Genomic DNA, 23,539 nt, shown 5'->3' on the forward strand with positions numbered 1-23,539 from the left:
TTAAAAAAAACCTCAGAGCTTCATATAATGAACTCAACTAAACTTTAAACTTTGCAGCCTCCCCCTGCTGTCTCAGAAACTTAAAGAAACCAAGTACTAATAAAAAAAACCCAAAACTTTTAATTTACAGGATGACATATTTCATGAAGTGCCAGTATTTAATTTTATCTCTAGTAGCCTGCACATACTAGCCTGACTTAATTAAACCCTGATTTTCATAGAGAGGCCTTGTTTAATAGCTTTCTCCGCTGAAGAAAGTTCTAAAGTGTGAGTTTCTTTTTCTCTGTCTTTTCTGTTTTAGAGGGTCCCATTTTGTTTATCCCATGTTGGCTAATACTTACATTAAAAAACAAACCAAACCAAACCAAACCTGACCTTTGCATTGGAGTACTGAGTTGTAGTCAAACCACACTGTATTGGAGAGTGATATTTTTCCCGTGTAGCTAATTATTCCTGGTATTGTTCCTGATCTTTTAAGAAAAGCTGGTCCATTTAAGGAAATTACCAGGAAATGGGTAAAACCAGGAATTTAAAAGACGGGGAATAAGAGAAAAGGTAACTCTAATCGCATCTTCATGAAGAACCAATGTTCCGCTGGGGTAGTTTCCCATGCAGACAAATGCTTAATGTACCTCAAAGTGGATTTAGTCACACTCCATTGTAAGAGTATCTACACCTGGATTTATTCAAGAATAATTAAAGTTCTATTTAAAATTCCCAGCTTGTTTTCTTTAATCAGAATTAATTTTCAAGCTTAGAGAAGCCCCGATACCAGGGGTACGTAGCTATTTCAGGTTTTTGGAATGCAAAATGGCTAATGGTTAAAATCAGTAGGGCTGATCCCTTGAAACTGTATTGAAACTGTACCACAAATAAATATTTCAGTGGTGCTTGGCACGATTAAAATAAATAAAATCTGTCTAACTTGCAGTGAAGCAGTTAAGTGCATTTTCTGTAATCGTCTAGAAAAAATAGGGCCAGCTACCCTGCAGATAGTTCAGTTATTTTCAGCTGTGCAGAGTAAGTACCAAGTACGTGTGAATTGCTCGTAGTTTGATTTGATGGTGGCTTAGCTTCACCCTTGGCAAGGTGACTTGAAGAAGCAAGGCAGTGTAGAGGCAATGAAGAGGAGCCATAGCAATAAAAAAAAAGTAGTTGCTCACACTGCTTGCTCACATCCTGCTGCACCATCAGTCCTCACTTTGGACTTGGTTATGTTCTTGCCCCCATGGCTTTTCCAGAGCTCTTGTCCTCTGATGATTAGATATATTCTGCTCCTCTGTTTAAATTTATTCATGGCCATTTATCCTTGACAACTCTAACTTGAAAAGCTGTTCTTACCCTTTGATGTTGACCTCAATGATGTCAGGCCTTTCAGCTGCCCAGTAATAGGCTGTGAGCACAATTGCAGAATGATAAGGGAATTAAAGTTAACTGCTTCCTTAACTCCTGCATTTGGTAGTAGGTTGCTGCTCTCTTGTTGTCTTCTGCCCAGTTAAAGTTGTTTCTTCTCTGCACAACTAGAGATCAGCATTGGTTCTCTTTTGCTCATGAAAAATGGTTTGTGTGAAGATGGACTTTTCTTTGGCTTATAGTCCTAATGGGCTGGTGGCTTTATCTTAGTTGTGACAGACAAGCAACAGTTAATTTCCAGGTTATCCTATGCAACTTTTATCATGTAAAATGTGAGGTGGTCCACCTAGCTTTATAAAAGCTGAGATTGCTTTTTTGTTGTTATTTGCGTGATAACAGCTGAGCCTGACTAATTATCTTGATTTAAAGAATAATTTGAACAGCTGAGTATTTTTCCCTTCTCAATAGCAATACAGTGTTCATTTTGATACGTGTTAAACATGGATTTAATTTTTTTTTCCCCAAAACATCTAGGGGATTTGGGTGCTCAAGTCACATTAATCCAAATTGCTTTAGGTATCTTTCAAAATATCAGAAATAGTTCTACACATATATCTGAGGATTACTTAGCACACGTGATAAAGATGGTTTAGCATGTAGAAGTGATACTAGGAAGGCAGGTGAAAGACAGGTGTGGTGGTCAGGATCACATGCACATTCCTGTCAGTTTTAGGAAAGAAAAGCTAATATCAAAACGCGTGCGTTGTTTTTCCTTCAGAGTTTCTTAAGGTAAGAATGCAGAAGAGTCTTAGGAACATAAACGAACAGGTTTTGACTTGCTATTTCTCTAAAACCAAGAGATGTGAAACGCAACCATTGACTTATTCTTCAGTCAGATTTGTCGGAGGTTTTGAGGTGCACAGGCTGTGGGTCAGAGCATCCATCCATAGCAGAGCAGCTCACGATGGGACAGGCGATCATGTTACAGACCACAGCTTTCTGCTGCTACTGTGGCTTTTGCTGAGAGCTGCGATGGATGAGGAGGTGCTTCACGACCAGCTCACCCATCCTCACAAGGGTGGTTAGAACAGGGGAGTCAGACATCAGAGACTGGGGAAACTTCATCAGCTGTCCCATGGTAGGATGTCCCCACCCTAAGAGCCAGAGCCCTGAACAGCATTCAGGAGGGATTGCACAAGTAGCTTGTCTGATAGCAGAGACCATTAAAATGTCAGTGTTAGTGAGATATGAAGTTACAGTTACACAGTGGGAATTTCCGATCACTTTTCCTCCTCTTTCCGTGATGACTTACATTAAAAAGCACCTTCATCAGGAATTACCATCAAACTATTGAGTCATTTTGCCAGAGCAAGCAAGGGTGTGGTATTTACAGAACTGCTGTGCCTTGTGCTGTGGAATAGTCTAAGAAGATTTTATGAAGAAAGAGGCCCCATAATTTTTCAGACTTCTTCTATGACTAAAATGCTTATTGAGATTTTGAGTTAAACAGCTCCTATCACATATTCTCTAAGATTACTACTTTTATGAGCAAGCTCTGATTCCCTTGAAATTTCTAGCATCTATTCTCTCTGTCGCTCTTTAACAGTGTGAGTGCGTCTTGTGTGTGTGTCTTGAAATTATTTGCTTGGAAGTCTACTTCTACCTATCTGCTTGTGTTTAAACGCATAATGAATCAACACCGCTCCCTTCCCGCTCCCCCCCCTCCAGATACTTTAATCCTTATCTTACTCTAGTTACCCTGGAGATTGCTTTCATCTCTAGCTGTGCTGTTACTAATGCTTATCCTGTAAGCCTGGCTTTTGACTTTTGCAGTGCCACTTAGCATATGCTTGTGTGTGCAGGTGCATATTTATAGCTATATATTTAAAAAACATATCAATGTATGTGTGGTGCTGCCTAATATACAGAGCAGGAGTGTTTCTTGCTGCTTGATTAGTCCCAGTGTTGCAGCTCTTCTCTCTCATTAACTATTTGAAGCAGTGTCACTGGAGTGACACCTGGTGGGGTGTCTGATCATTTTAAGTTGAAAAGTACTTTCACCTGGATCCTAAACAGTTGTATCATTGTCACATCTACTAAAAACAGGGTTATACATTAATACTAGTGTTTTCAGCTCCATTAACCCAGCTTCCCCTCCAAAGCAGTAGGGAAAGCTGGATTAAGTGGTAGGATTAATCAGTATTTCTGGGTTAGAAGAATAAATGGAACTGTTGAATTAAAGGAATTAAACTAACCTGAATTCCAACCACTACTGTTCTGAAGGTGAATATCCATATGCAGGTTTAATATAGTTTAAGTAATCCCTCTAAACTATACCTATTGTTAATGGGGATTAGTTTTCATGTACAATTAGTAGTTTACAGAAGAGTATTTATGTACTAAAACCAGGCTAGTTGACTAAATTTTTAAACAATACATGAGAAAGACTAGGAGAGATAAATTGACTGCTTAGTTTAATACTAGAAGAGTTATTTTTATCTACTTTTCAACCTATATGGCCTCTCTTCTTGGAATTATTTTTTCTTTTTATTTGGATCTGATCTAGTCTAGATTCTTAAAATACCAGAATTCCATATATTTGTGGAAGTATTCTGTCATGAAGATGCATAAGAATTTGGTGTAAGTTTTTAGAGGGCAGCCTTTCCTAGGGATGCTCCTTTATTTGTGGATTCATAAATAACCATTTTATGCAAAAAGAATGGATTGGGGAGAATGACAGGACTGGAACTGATTAAATTTTCTGCAAAGTCTTGTTGTCATCTTGTTATGAAATTCTTGATTGTTTGGAATGCTAATGATGACATTTTAAGTCTAATTTAATTCTTGAAAGATATGCAATATTAAAAAATAAGCAAACAAAACCAAGCCCCCTACCCTCCAAAGCAAAACCAAAAGCTTCCAGATCATGTATTTGCGGAACAAAATATTCCTGTATAATTACAGTGCGTTTTTGAAAGACACTGTATTTTTCTTGTTTGCTCTTTTATTTAGTTTTTTTCATTTTGTCATAAATAATCAAAGCCACTGTGGACACCCTTACTGACTAGAAGAGAAAGGTGTGGTTTTGTTTTGTTTCTACTTACGAAATGTCAGCAATGGCAACTTCTTTTTTAGTGCAGGGCATCTGGGGAGTTTTGATGAACAAGAGCTCCTGTCTTAAATGAAGGGGCCACTAAAGGCTGCATGTCCCTTTCAAAAATCCCTAAATGTCAGATTACATCAAATCCAGTAAACTGGCTATTGGAGTTGCTACCTTGAAACTGATTTTCTACTGTATTCCTCTGTACGGTAGTAAATGTTTTCTGTCTGAATGGTTGTTGGCTTATTTGTGTTGGGTTGGTGCAGGATAGCGGAGAATTAGCAGTTACATTGCTTAACTATGGCTACGGTATTACCCTCAGGTTTCCAACATACTGAGCATGGTAGTTCAAATCTGACTAAGTTTTAAAAATTTTATCCTTTTATTATTTACATTAAAAATCAGTGGGACTATTCATGCTGTTTAGGTCGATTGTGTGCTCGTGCTTGTTAATGCTTTAGTGGCAGGCAGTTTGGCATGCCCTTAAAGGTAATGCGCTGCTGGTTGTGTTGAGTAGCTGCCTCATTGAAATCATTATGGCTGCCGACTCTTTGGTGCCCTGACTATATATAGAAATGAAGCTAATCTTTAAAAGCTGTTTTTTAACATGGAGAGTTCCTGTGCAGCTAGTCAAGGTTAGAGCATATTCCTTATGTTGAATTTAAACCTGTTTTGAATTCAGTCGAGTGCATACAAAGATGCATTGAATCTCAAATTTGCAGGTGTAAAATGCAGTGCAGTGGCCTGCAAGCCCTATGCAATTTGAGTTGCATGCTCGGATAAACTGTGGGAAATTTGCAATTTGCTTGACATGGTTGCCCATGGATAAACAAAAGGAGATGCATCTTCAGATTCGAATAAATAAATTGAGACATTAACTACTGGAAAATTGCTGATCACTAGAAAATATCTTCTGGTGAATTTTTAACATATATCTGCTTCCTTGTAAGAGAAGGAACAAACAGTCTATTAATTTTCTGCCAATCTGCTTGATACAGAGGTACCAGTATGTAGCACAGACTACATTCACATATTACATTACACATATTACACATGTAGCACATATTACATTCAATTAGGAGAATTTCCACAAGTTGCTAAGAAAAAGCTCAATGATTTTCTTCTGTTAGATCATAACCTCTGAATTTATATGGGAGGTTTAATTAGGACCCTCTGATTTGCTTGAGCATTGCATGTAGCGTTCTCCTGGGGATTAGTTCTTCTCTTACAAAACCGCTTTCTTTCAGGTGTGACTGTTCTTGATGTCCATGCTAAATCATTTTGGAGACTGCTGCACGGCCTCTCTCGCTCTTCTGCTACTTCTTAGTCCCTAATTGGCTTCATTTTCCTGCCTTTCTGAAAGCTTCCTGCTGCTTTATTCCCTCGGTCACTGCCCTGCTGCATCACTGGTAAATGTTGTTATGACTCCTGTCTCTTGCAGCTTTGGAGATATGTTGTCCTTTACACTGACTGCATTTGTTGAGCTGATGGATCATGGGATTGTATCGTGGGATACATTCTCTGTGGCATTCATTAAAAAGGTAAATTTGTAATTGATGCTACCTGTTCTATATCAGTTTAAATTTTTGAGGTGAGTTGCTTTTTCTTTGTTTTCGTTTGTTTTGGGTTTTTTGATTTTGGTGGGTTTTTTTGATCATCCCCCCCCCACCTTGGGTACATAATTTAGGTCACTGATCAAAACGGTGCATGAAAATGGGGTTTAAATGCTATTTCAAATTATAAATATTTGTAATTGCAGGATCTGGCCCAAATGCTATGGAAATCAATGGGAGTGAAATGGGATCAACCCTGTATTAGGCTTCATACACAAGAAATTGCTTGCAGTTGCGGTGTGACCTCCTTGTGCAGATACCATACAGTTAAAGCAAAAATTAGTATTTTGATTTAATGTAAAGTAAAATGAGCAATACCATATTTATTGAAACAAAACCAGCACTGAAGTGTTTCCTCTAGGGATATGAAAAGAAGAGAAAGGAGTTAATTGACAATTGAAATTAAGCTGATATCTACTGAGTGTATCAAGTTGAACTCTGCCCCCCCTGAATCTTGCAGCTGAGGTCTGTGGTTTTGAAACTGATCTTTCTATGATTTATAACACTTTTTTATTTTCTTAAATGTAGGAGATGCACAAAAACAGCAGAAACATGAGAGTACTCTCTAAGTACAGAGATTTAACAGACTTCAGAAAAAGGGTTTTGTTACTGATTTAACCCTTTTCACTTACTCTGAAAAAAAACCCATCTTGCACCTTTTTAGATTGAACTCAGAATTTATCTTAAGTTAAAATGCACTAGTACAGGTTCAAAAGACAGCAAAGTTACTTCACTAAAATGATACCAGAAGCAGTAATGGAACTAATATAAACTGTGGCAAAGATCTCTTCATTATACAGAGTGTATCAGAGCAAAGACTTAATTTAAATTTGGTTAAAAAAGTACTACCACCAAAGGAAAGTACAACTTTACTTTTGTTGTCAGAAGTGAAAGAAGAAACAATTATGGAAAGAGCATTAGATATTATAGCTCAGTTTTTGTCATTAAACATAGATGCTATTTGTAAGAAAAATTTGCTATAATTGATCTGATTCAGGGGCTTTTTTTTTCCGGTCTTGCAGTCTAGACAGTCTATTTAGATTATGGTGATTATTGTTGTTATCTTTTCATGTCAAAGTAAATAGTACAACTGTTTTATAACTGACTTAATCAGATAGAAGGTCAAGCCTAGAATCCCTTATTTGCTAGGGGAACCTATTAAGAAGTGTAAGAAGAAGCTTGCTAAAATGAGTTTAAATCAATCTACTTTGTTAGTGACTCAAAATGACTGGCTTTGTTTAACTGTATCAACATCTTTTGCCCTGTGGGTTGCATAGTACCTACCCCTTGTTAATGGCTCATCTCTTCTGTCTGGCACTTCCATACGTTTCCCCAGACAGTGGCCAAATTTACAGAACAAAACAAAAGACACAAATAAAAGCATTCCTGCCAAGTACCTATGAAAACCAGAACTGGCAGTAAAAACCCAAAGTGAAACTGGTGGACCAGAAAGGGGCCAAGGAGAAGAACAGGATAGTTAGAAGAGAAACAGAAGGATAAAGAATGACAAAAATAGAGGAAGGAGGCACAGGTGTGTCCTGACCTGCCATGATGTTGGGAGCTAGAGCAGTGGGTATCTGTGGGCAAGAGGCAAACCTAAAGGAGCACCTTTGGACCAGGTGTCTTTGGCAGCAGCTGACAGCTTTATTCTCTGTTGTCTCTCTGACCTTGGCTTTTGACAGGCCACTTGAGGTTGCTGACAGGGTGGTAACTCAAGTGGTTTGCAGGATGGATAAGGGAGCTGATAAGTTTTTGCTAGCTGAGGGGGAACTTTACAGTCCTGCTTCAAGTGCTTCTGCCTTTTGAAGCTGTCTTTTGTGTTAAATGGAAGCCAAACTGGAATGGGCAGGAATTAATCTGAACTTTTTTCTTGAATAGTTTTCTGGCTTAAATGTAGAAGCTGGAGGAGACCTCAAGGGGAACCTCCAAGTGCTTCTAATGACTAACTGCTTGGTGTTAGATTCAGTCTCCTTCCTATCCTTTGGGTACATAAAGGCTGCTATTTCAACTGCTGCAAGTAAGAATTGGCACTTTCAAGGAGAGCTTTGTTCCTCATCTTAAGGGAATATAGCATCGTTTGAAAAAACTTCCTTATGATATGCAAGATTCTCTTAAGACCTTTTTCTTGCTTATGACAATAAAGTTCATTTCTAGCTTCCATAGTTGCCTAAAGGATTTGGATGCCCAGTTATTAGAGAATGCCATGGTAACTGGATATCAAAGTATGCTATACAAATTTGGTAGTCCCATCCTTATTCCTACAAGAGGAGAAATCAAGTTTGTAGTATTGGTTGAGATAGTTAATAGTATCTTTTAGAATTATTTATGTAATTGCTGTTTCATAACTGCATGTGCAGAATCTTGACCTCAATGAATTCTTTGCCTTCTAAAATGTACTGTGCAGGAAAAGGGGGTGGCAGTAGGGAAAGTATCTCTGTGTCTCACAGCTGTCACTTGTTTTTTCTGTCTTCAAGTGCAACTCTAGTTCCTTACTTGGAGATGAGATGCACACTTCAAATTTTGACTATGCATTAGGACTTACAGAGAACAAAACTACAAAACTTTGACAGATATTTCTGTACATTCCTGACATAAAATTGATCCAGGCAATAACTAATGAATATATCACTGCTCAGAAGATCAGATCCTTCACTGTTTCCTTCACTGTTCTTTCCCTGTGTGGTTTTTGTTGGTGATGCAGTTTGTTTTGTTTTGTTTTAATTTTTTGTTTCATAATTTTGAAATATCTCCTGTGCTTTAAGTGATACTGAAACAGGAAAAGAGCTCAGATGATATAATTCAGTTTGCTATAGATGTCTCGTCTACCCTCACTTTACGTGTTTATCTCCTGCTTGAGCACTGGGGCTGAACGATTCCTAATTTCCCTTTAAATTGATAGGAAGTTAAGCATCCAGCTTTTGTGTGGTGTTATATATGTCCTGATAGGACTATGCAGATTTTAAGGTTTCAAGTATTTTGCCGAACAAATAGTTTTATCCTTAATGAGACACACCCATGGGGCAAGTTCTCATGTGAAAGTGCGAAGCAATGAAGTTGCTTATTTCTGGAGGAGAGGCTGTATTTCTGTGAGCTTGCATTATTTTTATCATCAGAATTTTTGAGTGCAGGATTATTTTTAGATGTTGAAAGCCCTCCCTCCACATGGTGCTCAATAAGCAGAGAACAGCAAATAACACACATTTGAACTCCTATTGATTTTTGTCTCTTTTCAAGAAGGGTCTTCTTTTTTTTCTTTTTTTTTTTTCTTTTTTCTTTTTTTTTTTTTTTTTTTTCTTTCTCCCCCCCACATCCAGAACTTCAAGCATGGTAACATAATCTCTTTTAAATTTAATTTTGCTCCTTCTGGAACTGGCATGCCCTATTTATCAGGGTAGACAAACCTGTTATTTCTGGCCACATTTCAGGCTTCAGCAAGGTAGTTATGAATATACTTAGCTTGACATGCAAGTTACCTAGCAAATGTTTTGCATGTATGTTCGGTGTGGTATGTCACAGCTTTTGAAACACACAAGCCAGCTTCATACTTTGGGTTTGTGTTTATGATTGAAAGACATTATGGTCCAGGGTCAGAAGAATAAATATGTCTAAGGCAGCATTTCCTAAGCTGAGCTTTCAGTTATCTATACTGTTATATTTCTGCAGGCCACTGAAATGAATATGTTATATCCCAGTGGATGTTTACAGTGCCACTTGAAATATCACGGGAAGGAGCTGCCGCACCAAGAATAATTCATACATGTCAGGGCTTCTAAAGAGGATGGTGACAGAAGACTGACAAGTAGGGACACAGTCTGGACATATTGTATTCCTTCTGCACAATTGATCTCTGGATGCCTGATGACTGTGAGGCACCCATAGTGTGTTTGGTTTATTTTGTGAGCAGTGCAGAGTTGCTCTGTGCAGACACTGTGTGTATTGGGGGCCTTCCGGACGTGGTGCAGCTCTGGCTTCAGAGTATCAGAACACAACTGGATTACCATGAAGGAGAGGAAGGGTAGCACAGTGCTTCTGAGACACAGCTTGTTACTCCAAACAGTACAAGGTGCATCACACACTAATGTAAATATTACTTGGGTTCAGGGCTTTCAGGCAGGAGATACTGAAAGCCCAGAGTAGAAAAAGGCAATAATTGAGTTGCTTCTTTCCTCCTATTCCCTATGCATGCATGGGTTGGTTCATTATTTTCTGTAAAGTCAATGTGTATTTCCTGAGGTATGTTATATTCAGCATAGCACGTTCTTATTGTGGTAATGCAAACCAAGTAGCAGAGAAAACAGCTCTGCAATAAACTCAGCAAACTGCGCTGCAATACATTAGAATAAGAAAAACCTGTCCCTCCCTACTTGTTGTCTCCAACCAAAGTTGCAGAAAGGACATTTTGCTCCTTCAGCACTACTGAAAACGTCACAAGTGCAAAACAATGTTATTGTCTACATGTCAGTATTTAACTGTGAATTTTACAGGCAGCTAGGCAGCTTTTCCAAGCATAGGACATGCCTTTCTTCTTCCAAAGGGAAAATGATGCTGAGGTCTAAGCAACTATCTGTAATCAGAAACAGTATAATCGCATTATTGGCTTATATTATGAGTACCAAAGAAGTGTGTGGACTTGAAGTTTTCTGGAAAGAACGCATCAAACTTGAGACAAGTCTGCCGTAGTCTGTTATTTGGCTGTAAAGAGCAAATAACTGTGGCCACACGACATTTCTTGCCTCTGTCTGTGCTTCCTCTGGTACTTCTCAGCTTGAATCTGCTGATATTGGTGTATTCAAGGAAGCACCAGGCAGTTCTCGCTTCCCACATCAGCAGAAGGCAAAATTCTTCCCAGAAAGCTGAGTCCAAGGACCATCAGCATGCGGAAAAACGCGCATTCCTGCATCTTACTGCACAGCTGTGTTGGCTCTGCAGACGTGCGCAGCGTCTCATTGCCACGCTGCAAAAAAGGGGAGGTCAGGCCTGGTTTTCATTAACATGCCATTTGTTTGTGGCAGCTTCCAGTGAAAGTGAAGGTTATTAATGCATGAACACTTACCCGGACTGGGCTCTACACAGAGTTATGGAACGAGTTGTGCTGCTAAATGATCTTCCACAGAGTTTTAATTTGTAACCTGGAGAGAGGTTCCAGTGTTGCTCGTAACAGCAAGGCGGGAGTGAAAAAAAGAGCATGTTTTGCTATAGAGCTGGATGTACATTTATCTTTTGAAACAGTTGCCTTGAGTGTTGAGATATTTATTTAGAGAAAACTGGCTGCCCAAATTTCTGCTGGAGAAAATGAGAAGTATTTTCCTTGTCTTGTCCAAAGTTTTACTCACAAAAAATATAATAATTCTAGTTCTTTAATGTTGATTTATCATGTTCATAAGGTAATGTTGAAGCATTTATTTCAGTGGTATGAATATGGACATAAATCTGTGGTGATTTTTGTCATCTGAAGAATCTGTGCCACTGTGTCCTTTGAAGTTATCTGCAGTGCCTGGTTTATTTATTTCAGGTATTCACTGATACTCGGCATGTGGTCAAGACTATTTTTATTCTAATGCTTTTCTGAGCCACATCCACAGTTTTCTTTTTTCCCTTTCCTCGCTTTCATGACAGGATGTAAATTATCTAAATGTTTGAATTTATAGATAGCAAGCTATGTGAACAAATTTGCCTCGGACATCTCTATCCTGCAACGGTCGCTAGCAATCCTGGAATCCATGGTGCTCAATAGCCACGACCTATACCAGAAGGTGGCACAAGAGATCACAATTGGGCAGCTTATCCCACATCTGCAGGGGTGAGTGTCTTCAACTGCCAGCAGATATGGTGGGTCTCTTTTTTGTCCCGATATGAGCATAGGATGTGGAGAGAGTGATATAAAGACTGGCAACCTCCTGATTGGTAACCAGCTTTCTGGAGTTGCTTGTTAATAGATTTTTTTTTTCCTTTGCACTAAGCTGCCTGTGTAGTTGGAAGTGGGGAATGAAGAGAAGAGCACCCCATAGTAATGAAATGCTTAATGCCGTTAGTGTACAGATGGGGTTGTTTAGTTTGCCAGCCTCTAGGAAGTGTGTAAGACAAAAATTGGTCAGCTTTTGCTGCAGGTATATTTGAAAAAGGAGAGTTTTTTTCTTAAACAATAATGTGTGGTGGTTAAATGGATGGAAACTGCCTCTTGTAGCATTGGGTTATGTATTGTGAACCATGGTTATGTTGCCTCCCAGCTGGGACATTTTCCACTCACCTGAAAAGCTTTTAATACCAGCAGGTTCATTTCCAGAACCCTTTAGAGAAGATTCCCCTTTCTGCCTCTAGTTGTGGGCATCAGGCAGCAGCTGATTGTCTGAGCTCCTGACATGAGCAGTGGAAGGTCAATGGCACCTCACGGGTGTGATTCATTCCACCTTTCCTGGATGCTGAGTCTCCCTCTAGAACATCTTGTCTCTCTTAATAATAGAGACTACCTGGTCATGACCAGTTTGGACTAACTGCCTGACTTGACATGGTTAACATTAAGTGCAAACAGTCTTTCCACTTTTACCTTCAGTAAGGCAATTGGAAGATCAGTTTCTACAGCTTGTGTGTATTCACATTCTTCTGTTGTGTTTATAATTTTCCAAACAGGACAGACCAAGAAATCCAAACATATACCATAGCGGTAATAAATGCACTTTTCCTTAAAGCACCGGATGACAAGAGGCAGGTAAGTTGGGTCTTGTGTATCTATAGATCTGTAGGAAAAGTGTGTCATATTCATACCTGCAGTTGTTCCAGTCACACTTTTCCTGCAGTTAATTCAAACTGTAACTTCCTCTGTTTTTTCATGCTGTTATAATATCACTCATTTTAATGGAGCTACCTCCATCTGCACCATTATTAGTAGGAATTAAGCACTCTTCTGTGCTTTTTTGGTTCCCTGTAACCTCACATGAACCATATTGACTGTGGCTGGCTGTAGTATTTATTGTACTGAACTCTTTGCCAGCAGAGCTTGTAAAACTAGGCTACATTTTGGTAAACTGTTCCCCCCATGGATTTTTTAATAAAAATTGCATTCCTTTTGAAAACCAAAATATCTTGCCGTGTAAGTATTTAATGACTTTTATGGTATACTATTTAAAGTTAAATTTAGTGCCTGAGATCAGAAGTCTCAAAAGGAAATATTTCAAGATTGCTAGTTGCTATTAAATGAGGATGGAATGCCATGTGTTATGAAATAGAGAAGTTTTATCCATATTTATCGAGTCATTAGCCTGTGTCAAAACAGATTTAGTCATTTATTTATTTAACATTTTTGTCACCAAGATCAGCGATGTTAATTCTTGTGGTGACATTCTGTTAGTGTGCAGAACAAGTTCATTGAGAGCTGCAGAGCACTTCTGACAAGGACTTTCTTTAAGTTTATTTACATTTTTAAATGCTGGAGATTGTTTAAACAAACATCAAAGCCCTAACTGGTATTTTTTCTTTTTTTGCTTCAAAAATTACAAACAGGGGAAAGTAAAATGATGGTTTAATTAAAAAATAAGTCTCTTTTCCCCCACTCCTTTTGTCCTTCTGCCTCTAATACCTTCTGCTATTAAGGGAAGAAGTCACCTCATGAACCAAAATTGGAGTAAGAACTCTCTTTCAATTTTGACCTAAATCTATGATAGGTCCTTGTAAGAAAACCAAAGGGACTGGTATGATGTGGATGATTACACTGTAGTTAAAGAAAGGATTTAAATTGATGCTGATATCTGAATTTCCTTCCCCCCCGCCCCCTTCTCTTTTTGTAATGCAAAAAGCCAAGAATTTATTTGTTTTCCTTTTTTGATGAGGGCTCCATTGTTGTTTTTCTTCCTCTGCCACTGTCAAGGACCAAATCATCTAGAGAAACCTGGGTTATTAAAACAAAACAAACAAAACAAAAAAGACCTGTGAATTTGAGTATTGAAATGATACTGTGAATGTTCAAAACACTTTTTTTTTTGGCAGTTGTCTGCATTTTTATGAAGAGACATGCTGCTATGTAAAGTGAGATGGCAAATTTTGTCAAAAAAAATCTTGTTCTCATCTGTTACTACAATACTTGTTTTAGAAGAGGCAGCTCATCAGCTGGTAATAGCCATACAGCCTTCTTGGAGACAAAGTTGATGTTGTTGCAGTAATTGATTTTTGTGAATGCTTGTTGCTCTTATCAGTTTTTGGTCCAGAGACAAAAATCAGTATCCCAATAAAGGCTTTTTCAATTACAGGTTTAAGAAAAATATGACAATTTCATAATCTTCCACAAAAAGTAAAATAATAATTTCCATTTTTTTACCTCAAATGCAGAAAAGACTACCTCATATTGTTTAGCTGTCCATACTTTGGCAGTGAATATACTTTGACAAAACCAACCAGTCCTTTCCCTGTAATGTGAAGTTATCTCATGTGCCTGGCACTCCCCCTGCAGCTCAGTTGTGCATTTCCAAAAGGGATGGAAGCATCTGTATCATTCATTCCTCTGCTGTTATGTGCAATTGAAACCTGCTCAGCCAGAAAAGGCTTAAAACCTAAAGCTGGCTTTCGCTTGTCTTTGCTCCCTTCTTCCTTCCTTATTGTTCCTGTGTTCTGGTGCAGCAGCCTTTATCTGGTATAAAGAAACCAGTCAACATCAATGGCTGCCTCCTGTCTCTAAACGAGAACTATTTTCTTTTTGCAAACAAATTCTCATCCTAACACTTGCTTTATTTACGTTGTTTCTGCAGCTGTATTTCGCAAATCCAACTCTTCATGTTTCATGTAATAGCCTCAGTTTTCCTGTTTTCTAATTTCTTCTTTGTTATAGAAAAATAACCAATATGTGCTCTGTATTACTCTTAAACTCTCACAAAGATCAGCAGGAATTTTAAAAAGATTATTTCTCCTGAACGTGAACAATTTTTTTGATATGGTAAACGTGAACAATATTTTTTATATGGTGCCAGCCTCACAGAATCACAGCACATCCTAAGAATGTCCTTACGCATGTGTCAGTATTGATGTGATTTGTTGTGCTGTATTATGTGAGGCTGTGATACTTGAGCTTTATTTCCAATCAATGATCTACTAATTCCAAATATTACCCATTTGTGTACATATAAACAGTGTCTAGATAGAGTGTGCAGTGTTATCCAAATCTTTAAATAGTGCATTTTGAAAACAAGAATTTAAGAATAATTACATGGTGATAATTACTGTAAGTTGTATGCATTGCATATGCTGGCATATGTCCACATACACATGCACATTTCTATATTGATGGAAAAGATAATGAAATGTAAAAATGAGATATGGGCTTGTAGGTATGATTAAGATTAGACTCATGCTTGGTAAAATACTCCCTCCTATGCATTGTAGGACAGTTTGCAGCGTGGATAGCCAGGATCAGCTGCTTAAGAATTAAAGTAAAAGCGTATTCACCTTGGTAGTGATTTCAGGCAGATCTAGAAAGAGAAGTTAATTGAAGACATAATAGTGGACCAATGTCAACATTGCTGCCAAAATACAGGGGAGAAGTATTATTTGCTATGGTGAAACAGTATTGAGTTGTAGGCTCATTTACTGAGTGAAAGAGCGCTTGACATTAAACCAGCTAAAATATGAATGTAAATAGGCATGTTGTTTGATGTCTTGTTTTAAAGTTCTGGCTGGATTCCATTCTGTCCTTCCTTCTGTGTTGTTTGGGGCGGGGAGAAGGTTGCGCTTGAACAAGTATGTGTAAATACTCTGTTTACCCCACAGAGGTCTCTCTTGAGATCTTTGTTTCATTGCTAGTTTTGGATCACCAAAGTCCTCAACTTGTGACATACTTTTCATTTTCTTTGCCCCTTTCTTCATAGTAGAGAAATCTGCGTTTGTGACCCCTGAAATAATGCATACAGTTGTATAGCTGATATGCTGCTTCATTTAATTTATAAGTAATGCTGCAGAAAGTTAAGACCTAAAACCTTTTAAGTTAGTGTTCTATGTTTGGCACTAAAATACCTGCTTCTGGCTAATTTTATTTTATTTTATTTTTGAATTAAACTAAATCAGGAAATGGCAAACATTTTGGCACAAAAGCAGCTTCGCTCCATCATCTTAACTGTAAGTATGTAATTTTCAAAGTTATTTTTCACTAGCAGAGAAAAAGTGACTCCCGTTTTGTTGTTGATAGGTTTTATCTTAATATATTTTGATTGCACTTTTGATATATTTTGAAGCATGTAATATACAAGATAAACGTTTGGTTGTTGAATTGGGTTTAAAACTGATTATCAGAAAGGGTATTTTCCCAGTCAAATTAATTGTGGTTTCTTCATGAAAACGTTATACTGAATAAAAGAGAAATACCTCAAGCATTTTCTTCCCATGGAGAATGTGAACTTTATTGTGCAGATGAGAGGTTGTCTGAGGAATTTATAGCAAGTCCTCTATGTTAAGGTTTGGAGCTGACGACAGCTGAGCAAACCACACAGGGCTTTCCATCCTGCAAAATGAACCTTTTGTGTTTTTTGGTTCTACAGATTATTCTGTCCTGATCTAAAATTGCATACAATTTGTCACCACTTACACAAAAGAAGCATGAAACATTGCTTGGAGTGAAGTTAATGGATGTAATATAAAAGACTCGCATCTGCTATAATGGAAAATCAGAGGGATTTTGCCTTTGACCTTGGAGTATATTGCATCTTCAAGGGAATAAGGAAAAGTGTGCTTTCTCTGTTATGAGATACTTTGCAATGTAAAACAAACCAAACAACAACCAAACAACCCGTCGCTCTTTCGCATTCATTATTATAACTTCAGTGGCGCACACAAAAACCCAGAATTTGTTTCAGAGGGCATAGTTTTACGCTGCTTGTGTTCATAAAATGTTTGGTATAAGCATGTGGATAATAAAGCAAAATTTCTGCAGTGCCTTTTGGCTGACAGATTTGTTTATTCTCTGGAGCTGTACAATATCAGTTGCTGTATCCATCTCCTACTTGATGACTCTTTCCTTATGTATGCTCTGCTGTGTTTAGTGACCTGGGTCTGTTTCCCATATAGAACTCCTTGGTGTTTTTAGGCACACCGGGAATTTTTAAATTGTACCATCAGCTTGGTATCTGCTTTCTGAATGGGGTAATTCTGCACATATGGGGCATTGTATGCTAATATATTTCTGAGCAGTCTTCCACGTACAGAGCAGAGTTGTCTGATAGAGGTAGGACTGTGGTGTGATGTTGACTCCTGCAGCAGTAGCCCTGTTACATCACTGTGTTTGCTGGTTGTGTTGCAGGCTGAAAACTTTTCTGCTCAGGAAGCTACTGTCTTAAATATTCTCTTAATATACATTTATTTATTTATTCATTCATTCATTTATTTATTTATTTTTAATGCTGAGCTCTAATGCTTTTAGTAAGGAGTTAATTTTTCTTTGATTTCTCAGTAGTGATTTTTTTTTTCTCATGCCACTTCTCTACATATGCACAGGCTCTATCTAGTGGCCAGAAGGAGAAAGCTTCGATGCATTGTTATTGTGAAGTCTTTTCTCTTAAAGCTACTTATATAGTACCTTCATCAGTAGTGTTATTCCTGGTTTGATTTTCTTTTTTCTGGAGTATACATGCGTAGCAAATGCGTACTTACAGAAATGAAAACACCTGAGTGCACTTGATGAAATTTTCTGATAAAATGGCATTCATGGGAGTCTCTTTGTCTTTGCAGCACGTTATCAGGGCACAGAGGGCCATCAATAACGAAATGGCACACCAGCTTTATGTTCTGCAAGTACTTACCTTTAACCTCCTGGAAGACAGAATGATGACAAAAATGGATCCACAGGATCAGGTAAGCGTCTGGCACGATCTGGTCAGAACAGGAAGAAGGCAACTGCTCATTGTTGTGCTTAGAGCTCTTTATGGAGGAAAAGACACTGCTAGGAATGCTTACATAATTCCTTTTGTTCTTTCTCTTTGTGAAGCTGGGCTATGTTTTCTGGTTGTTAGAAGATGTACTGGTTATTACATTCTTTTTTGCAAAAGTGCAATAAAATGGGCAGAACTTTCTCCTTAGCATGTACTCTGTTTCCCTGAAAATAAGACAGGGTCTTATATTAACTTTTGCTCCAAAGTATTTTGCTTTTTTACATGTATAGCTGCCTGGACAATATTTAAATTGACTTTTTAATGAACTGTAAATAGGGCTTCTTTTGGGAGTAGGGCTTATATTTCAAACATCCTCAAAAATCATGATAGGACTAATTTTCAGAGTAGGTCTTATTTTCAGGGAAGCAGCGTAGTTCGATGAACTGAGTTTGGTGTCATCCTGAGCTAAAACTCCAAGCAGTAGTCCAGCTTTTGGTTTTTTTCTGTACTTCTCAAAAGCAACAGAGATGTATGGTCCTTCCTAAAACTACTTCTGTAGAGCTAAAATGAATGTTTAAAGGAAACTATGTGATGTGCTAGAAGTGAAGTTAATTTGTGTTACAATAAGACCTGTTTTTGTCACTGGGAACCTATATAGTAGTTGTTAATGTTTATTATTATTTTTTTTAATTGTTATTGCTTGCCTTGCCCAAATACCAGCTTTTGTATTGTTCATTGTGAAAAAAGATACTCCCCTAAGAGATTCAAGTTTAAAATTAGAGTCAATGGGCCATAGAGAAGTTGCATTTTATTTCTTTGGTTTTGGGGCCTTTTTTTAGGCCCTGTACAAGGAAGAATGTGATTTCATTTTGAAGAGTTGTGTTAAGATTTGCTGATAATTTCAAGAGAAGGAGGTGGGAGAGTGAGGTGGTCGTAAACATAAGTAACGTGATGCTGTAGGATTTGACGCTTCCTGTTTCTCAAGTTTGAGGCAGGAAAGTTTGACTTTCAGTGACATACACACAGCTACCTAGTGCGTATCTCTATAGAGACTGGCTAACACAGTGTTGTTAGTATTGATGGCAGGATGGTTATCGCCATCTTGAGACATTTGTAGTGATGTGTAACTGCACTAATTCCTCTCTTGCCCATTTCTATACTGGCAAAAATGGACAGCTACCAAAATGAATGCAGCGTACTGAGCCATTTTAATTTCAGCCAGCAAAGTACTTAAGTACCAGCTTAATTTGAAATGTGTGTGATCTCTTAGCTTCTCTGGTTTCATGCCTCTGGTTAAAATTAAGTGTGCAGTTAGTGGCCTTGGTAACATGGGTCTAGCTTCTCTAAGTCAACACTTAACTATGTGCATATGAACCCCACAGATGTGAAGACTTTGGAAAATGGGAATCACAACATCCTTCTTGCTGACTGTCTCTCTGAGTATGAAGTGGGGAATTTAGTCAAAGAAAGGTTGGGCAGTGGAGGGGATACAGTGTTTCAAAACAGCTTTTACCGTACTGGTTATTGAAGTGAAATGTAAGTTATTTTAACCAATTTTTTTAACTTTGTTTTAACATAGGCTCAACGAGATATCATATTTGAACTCCGAAGAATTGCATTTGACGCAGAAACTGAACCTAACAACAGTAGTGGCAGCATTGAGAAACGCAAATCTATGTATACTCGAGACTATAAAAAACTTGGATTCATTGTGAGTATTTTTGTGTAGTGGTACACTGGAAGCGGACGAGTGCATCTGTTGTAGTACATCCTATAATAAGTCACTTCTCTTACTTGGTCTTCTGGCTATTTCCTACAAGGGAAATGCATAGTTTCTGTGATGCTGTGGTTGTTTTTTGTTGTTGTTATTGTTTTGGTGTGTGTTGTGTTTGTTTGGTGACAGTTTTGTTTGGTTGTTTGGTTTTGGGGTCTTTGTTTTGTTTTTAAATCTTGTTAACTCCATGTGATTGCTTTAAAGTTAGGGTTAATTGGAAGAAATAACTGAGGCTGAAGCACATAGTTTTGCATGACATGCAATAATTAAAATCTCTTTTAATGATATCTTGTATGAAGAGGCATTGTCTAATGGATCTGTGGCAGACCTGTAAAGACACTGTGGTCTGTTTGTAGTGATATGGACTAAAAAGCTAAATAAATCCGAGGTAGAATTCTATGGTATTTACTTGTAGGGCCATGTGTCTTGGTTGCTTGGACTCCTTTTTTGAGTAGAGGATGCAGAATCTCTTATCCTGACTCAATCAGACAAATTCCAGTTCTGGTCTTGGCTGAAACGTGTTGGTGAACAGAGCACAATCTGGTTAAACTGTTACATACAGTCATATTATGAAGAATATGTATTTTTTCCCCTCTGGAAACAGAGCATGCACACATACACTGCAATCAGTATCTTGATTTATTGTTTACTTCAGGTCAGCATGCAATTTTATTTCTCCTTAGGTAAAATTGTATGCTTTGTATCTTAGGTGATTCATTACTTTTGCTCTTGGCTTGGCAAATTTACACTGAATATGGTACAGCAGCCACAGTTAAAGACAGGGTGGTTTTAAGCACTGATGCAAGCCGAAGCTTGCTTGCAGTTTGAGCGCTCTGCTCAGCTCCGTGGAGTGGGGCTCACCATTGTCCAGTTCCCTTGTGGTTTTGGGAGGAGGCTTTCTGGGTTCTGACAGTTGTTTTCATTACTGATGAGTGAGGAAAAATTACTGCTGTCTCAGTGTTGTTATACCTGTAAGGAGTTGTAAGTAAATAGGCTGAAAGGGAAGAACTTGGCATTTTGGGATGGTAGGCATGATAGTAAAATTAGGGCTTTGAAGAAGCTTTTGAAATTTAATGTGGTTTTTTTTTTTTGTTGTCTGTGAATCTGTTCTCAGTTCCTATGCGATTGGAGTCCATTGCTATCTCAACTTCTGAGATGGGCAGCTCCTATGGTGAGATGAGCAGAGGACTTTGTGCCCTGAAGGCCAAAACTAAATGAAAAATGCCAGGCTCTGGCTTAGAGACCAATGGGCTGGATATAGAGCCTCTAGCTTGTGCTGAATGAGAACAGAGGTGGGGATCACTATCATAGGAGAAGGAAAAGTAACAGGTGGCAAAGAAAGAAATGGTGACAAACACAGAAGGAATGATGGGGTCTGCTAGAGTTGGGGGACTGTAATACAGAGATTGTGGCATGTGGGATAATCAGAGAGATCAAATTTAAAACAATTGTCCTGTGGTTCAGGCTGATAATTTCTGGATATCTGCTGCTTGCTCTAGCTTTATGAGATGTTGAAGACTCTCAGCTCTCACAGCCATCACTTGTACCTAAGTATCTAGCACCTCTGAAAATCTGATCTTGCTTCCTTAAAGCTGGAGTTGGAAAACTGCATGTAACAGAGCATCCAGCAGAAGCTGAACTGGAACTAGCCAACAGACCTGAATTCCAATCCTGTTTTTCTGCTGCTCAACAAGGACTACAAATCACTAGTTTTGCTGGCTGCCACTAGTTCTTCCAATGCTTTTGTTTGTCCTGCGGGTTATATATTGATTCTACAGAGCTGAATTAGCAACAGCATGTTTTAGCTGATAGGGTTGTGAGGAAAACACTTGGTGTGAATCAAAATGTGTGCCTGTCTTGTCTGAGTTTGCAAGAGCTCTTTTGCTGTGCCTGTGCAGCAGGGACTTATCTGTTATCTTTATTACTCTCACATGGGCTGTTCATTGGGAAGCCTACTGAAAAGATGCCAACAGTTGTCAAGGGCAACTGCAGCACTGTTTACTATTTAATTCTGATAGCCTTCCACAGGGAAATGGGGAGCGAAGTCTAGGAGGGAATGGGAGCTGGGATCAAAGCAATGAAGAAAATGTGGGGAAGGAGTAATGGGAGATAAGAAAAAAATATGGGAAAATGAGCTGTGAAAGAAGCACCATAACAAGGGTCCCAATGGGAGGTAGGTTATCCCAGTAACGGTGTAATGAGGCAATGTACAAATGATAAAAATGTCACTTGTGAACTGTGAGGAGAGTTATTCTAGTCTTGTACAGAAGTTTTGTTTTGAACTAAGAGTACAGGTGACCCTGCATGTACAACTTGATCTCCAGCCTTGGAGATGGGTTGTGCTCTGACTGGACCCTGGTTAGTCTGGCTGCCTTTACCCCATCTACTTCTTTTCAATCCATCAGTAGAGTGTCTTCAATACTTTAATAAGTCACAGGTAGCGGGATGGATTAGCAAACTGATCTGTGCTCTGAATAATGGGAGGTTTCCCTTCCCCCTTTTTGGCTGTGTGGCACAAGAAAAAATCTAGCCAAATAAGAGGCTGCCTTCAGATGGCAGTCTTCACTGGTGGTGGTGGTCAGGATGCTAATTTATTGAACTGATTAAATGTTCTTTCCGAGAGCGAGAGCACAACCACGTCTAGCCATCAAGTTGTTCCTGCGCTGCTTGTTCTCTTTCTCTATTGAAATGCAAGAATTCTGTTCATTTCTCTTGGCCACATCAAAAAGCTTTGCCCCACTACAAATGTAATGTCAACAAGAGGCGAAGTCCAGATGTGGTTTCAGAAGTTTACAGTATCATTAGTAAAACTGCATAGTTAGAGACCTCCATCCAGTTAAAGAAACCACAAGGCCTTTCCAGATGGTCGTGATGACCCATGCGAAGTTTCTTATAGGCAAAGAGATTTTCAGATGAGACAGTCTTGAGGAGGTTTATTAAAATCCTGATGAATACAACAAAAAATAACCCAGTTAGGAGATCTAAGATACATGCCACCCTGTTGAATTGTTTTCCGAGTCAATTGCAAATTAAATAGCCTGAATTTCTTCCTTCCCTCCTCCTCCTTTTAAAATATTTTTTGACAGGGAAATCCCAACCAATGTTTATCCCTGTCAATTCTTATAGTAGGAATAGAGTTTTTTAGACTTTCAAATAATAACATAGTTCAGTGTTAGAGATATTTAAAAGATAAAGCCACATATATTGGTAGTGATAAATTAATCCTAAAATTCCGTATCTTTTCAAATGATTTAGTTTTGTTGAGCTCATCGAAGGTGAAGCTTTTGAAGTTTTCTTGCATTTGAGTAAACTTAATTCGGATAACCAAGTCAGGCAATAAATACAACTTAAGAAACTGATATCCTGTGCATTTTCACTGGAATTCTTTAAATGTCACTACCTGTCATTAAGAAATTATAGTGAATTTGTTTGTTTAGAGGCAGATGTGACCGAATTCTAAGAAACTTGAATAGGTTAAAAAGTTGGGAGGAAAAAAAAAGATCTCATCCTAGATCAGGTTTTCTTAAGCTTGCAGTGTGCAGAGCTTCTGAGGTTTTTTGTTTGACGTTTCTTCAATAGAATATGAATGGTTTATAAGACTGCAAAAAGTCAATATGGAAAGCGATTTAATAATTCTGTCATGACACACTGGAATTTATCAGTGTAGCAAAATAAAATGTGAGTTAGTACAGGGGATATGAAATCAGTAAGGAACTGTCTGATAAAAGGTGACAATTAAAAGGGAAATGGAGAATGGTGGGATCTTCTTCAAAAGACAGGCATGGACTTGACTTTCAAAATATTAGTGGTGGTGGCATAAAAGAGTCATATGCTGATGAAATCTTCTTATGCTGCAAAT

General features: G+C 38.2%; 1 protein-coding gene across 8 annotated transcripts in view; it reads left to right on the forward strand.

Annotated features, from left to right (window-relative positions):
* ELMO1 (engulfment and cell motility 1) overlaps window positions 1-23,539 on the forward strand; it is a 320,189-nt gene that overhangs the window by 106,861 nt on the left and 189,789 nt on the right. For all 8 annotated transcript variants that reach the window (XM_082044344.1, XM_082044349.1, XM_082044343.1 and 5 more), the window contains 6 exons: window positions 5,895-5,994; window positions 11,715-11,866; window positions 12,694-12,772; window positions 16,111-16,161; window positions 17,767-17,889; window positions 19,486-19,617. In XM_082044344.1, the coding sequence (XP_081900470.1) occupies window positions 5,895-5,994; window positions 11,715-11,866; window positions 12,694-12,772; window positions 16,111-16,161; window positions 17,767-17,889; window positions 19,486-19,617 (637 nt within the window). The remainder of the gene's footprint in view (window positions 1-5,894; window positions 5,995-11,714; window positions 11,867-12,693; window positions 12,773-16,110; window positions 16,162-17,766; window positions 17,890-19,485; window positions 19,618-23,539) is intronic.

This window comes from Streptopelia decaocto (genome assembly GCF_964273445.1).
Source record: "Streptopelia decaocto genome assembly, chromosome: 2".
Classification (NCBI taxonomy): Eukaryota; Metazoa; Chordata; class Aves; order Columbiformes; family Columbidae; genus Streptopelia; species Streptopelia decaocto.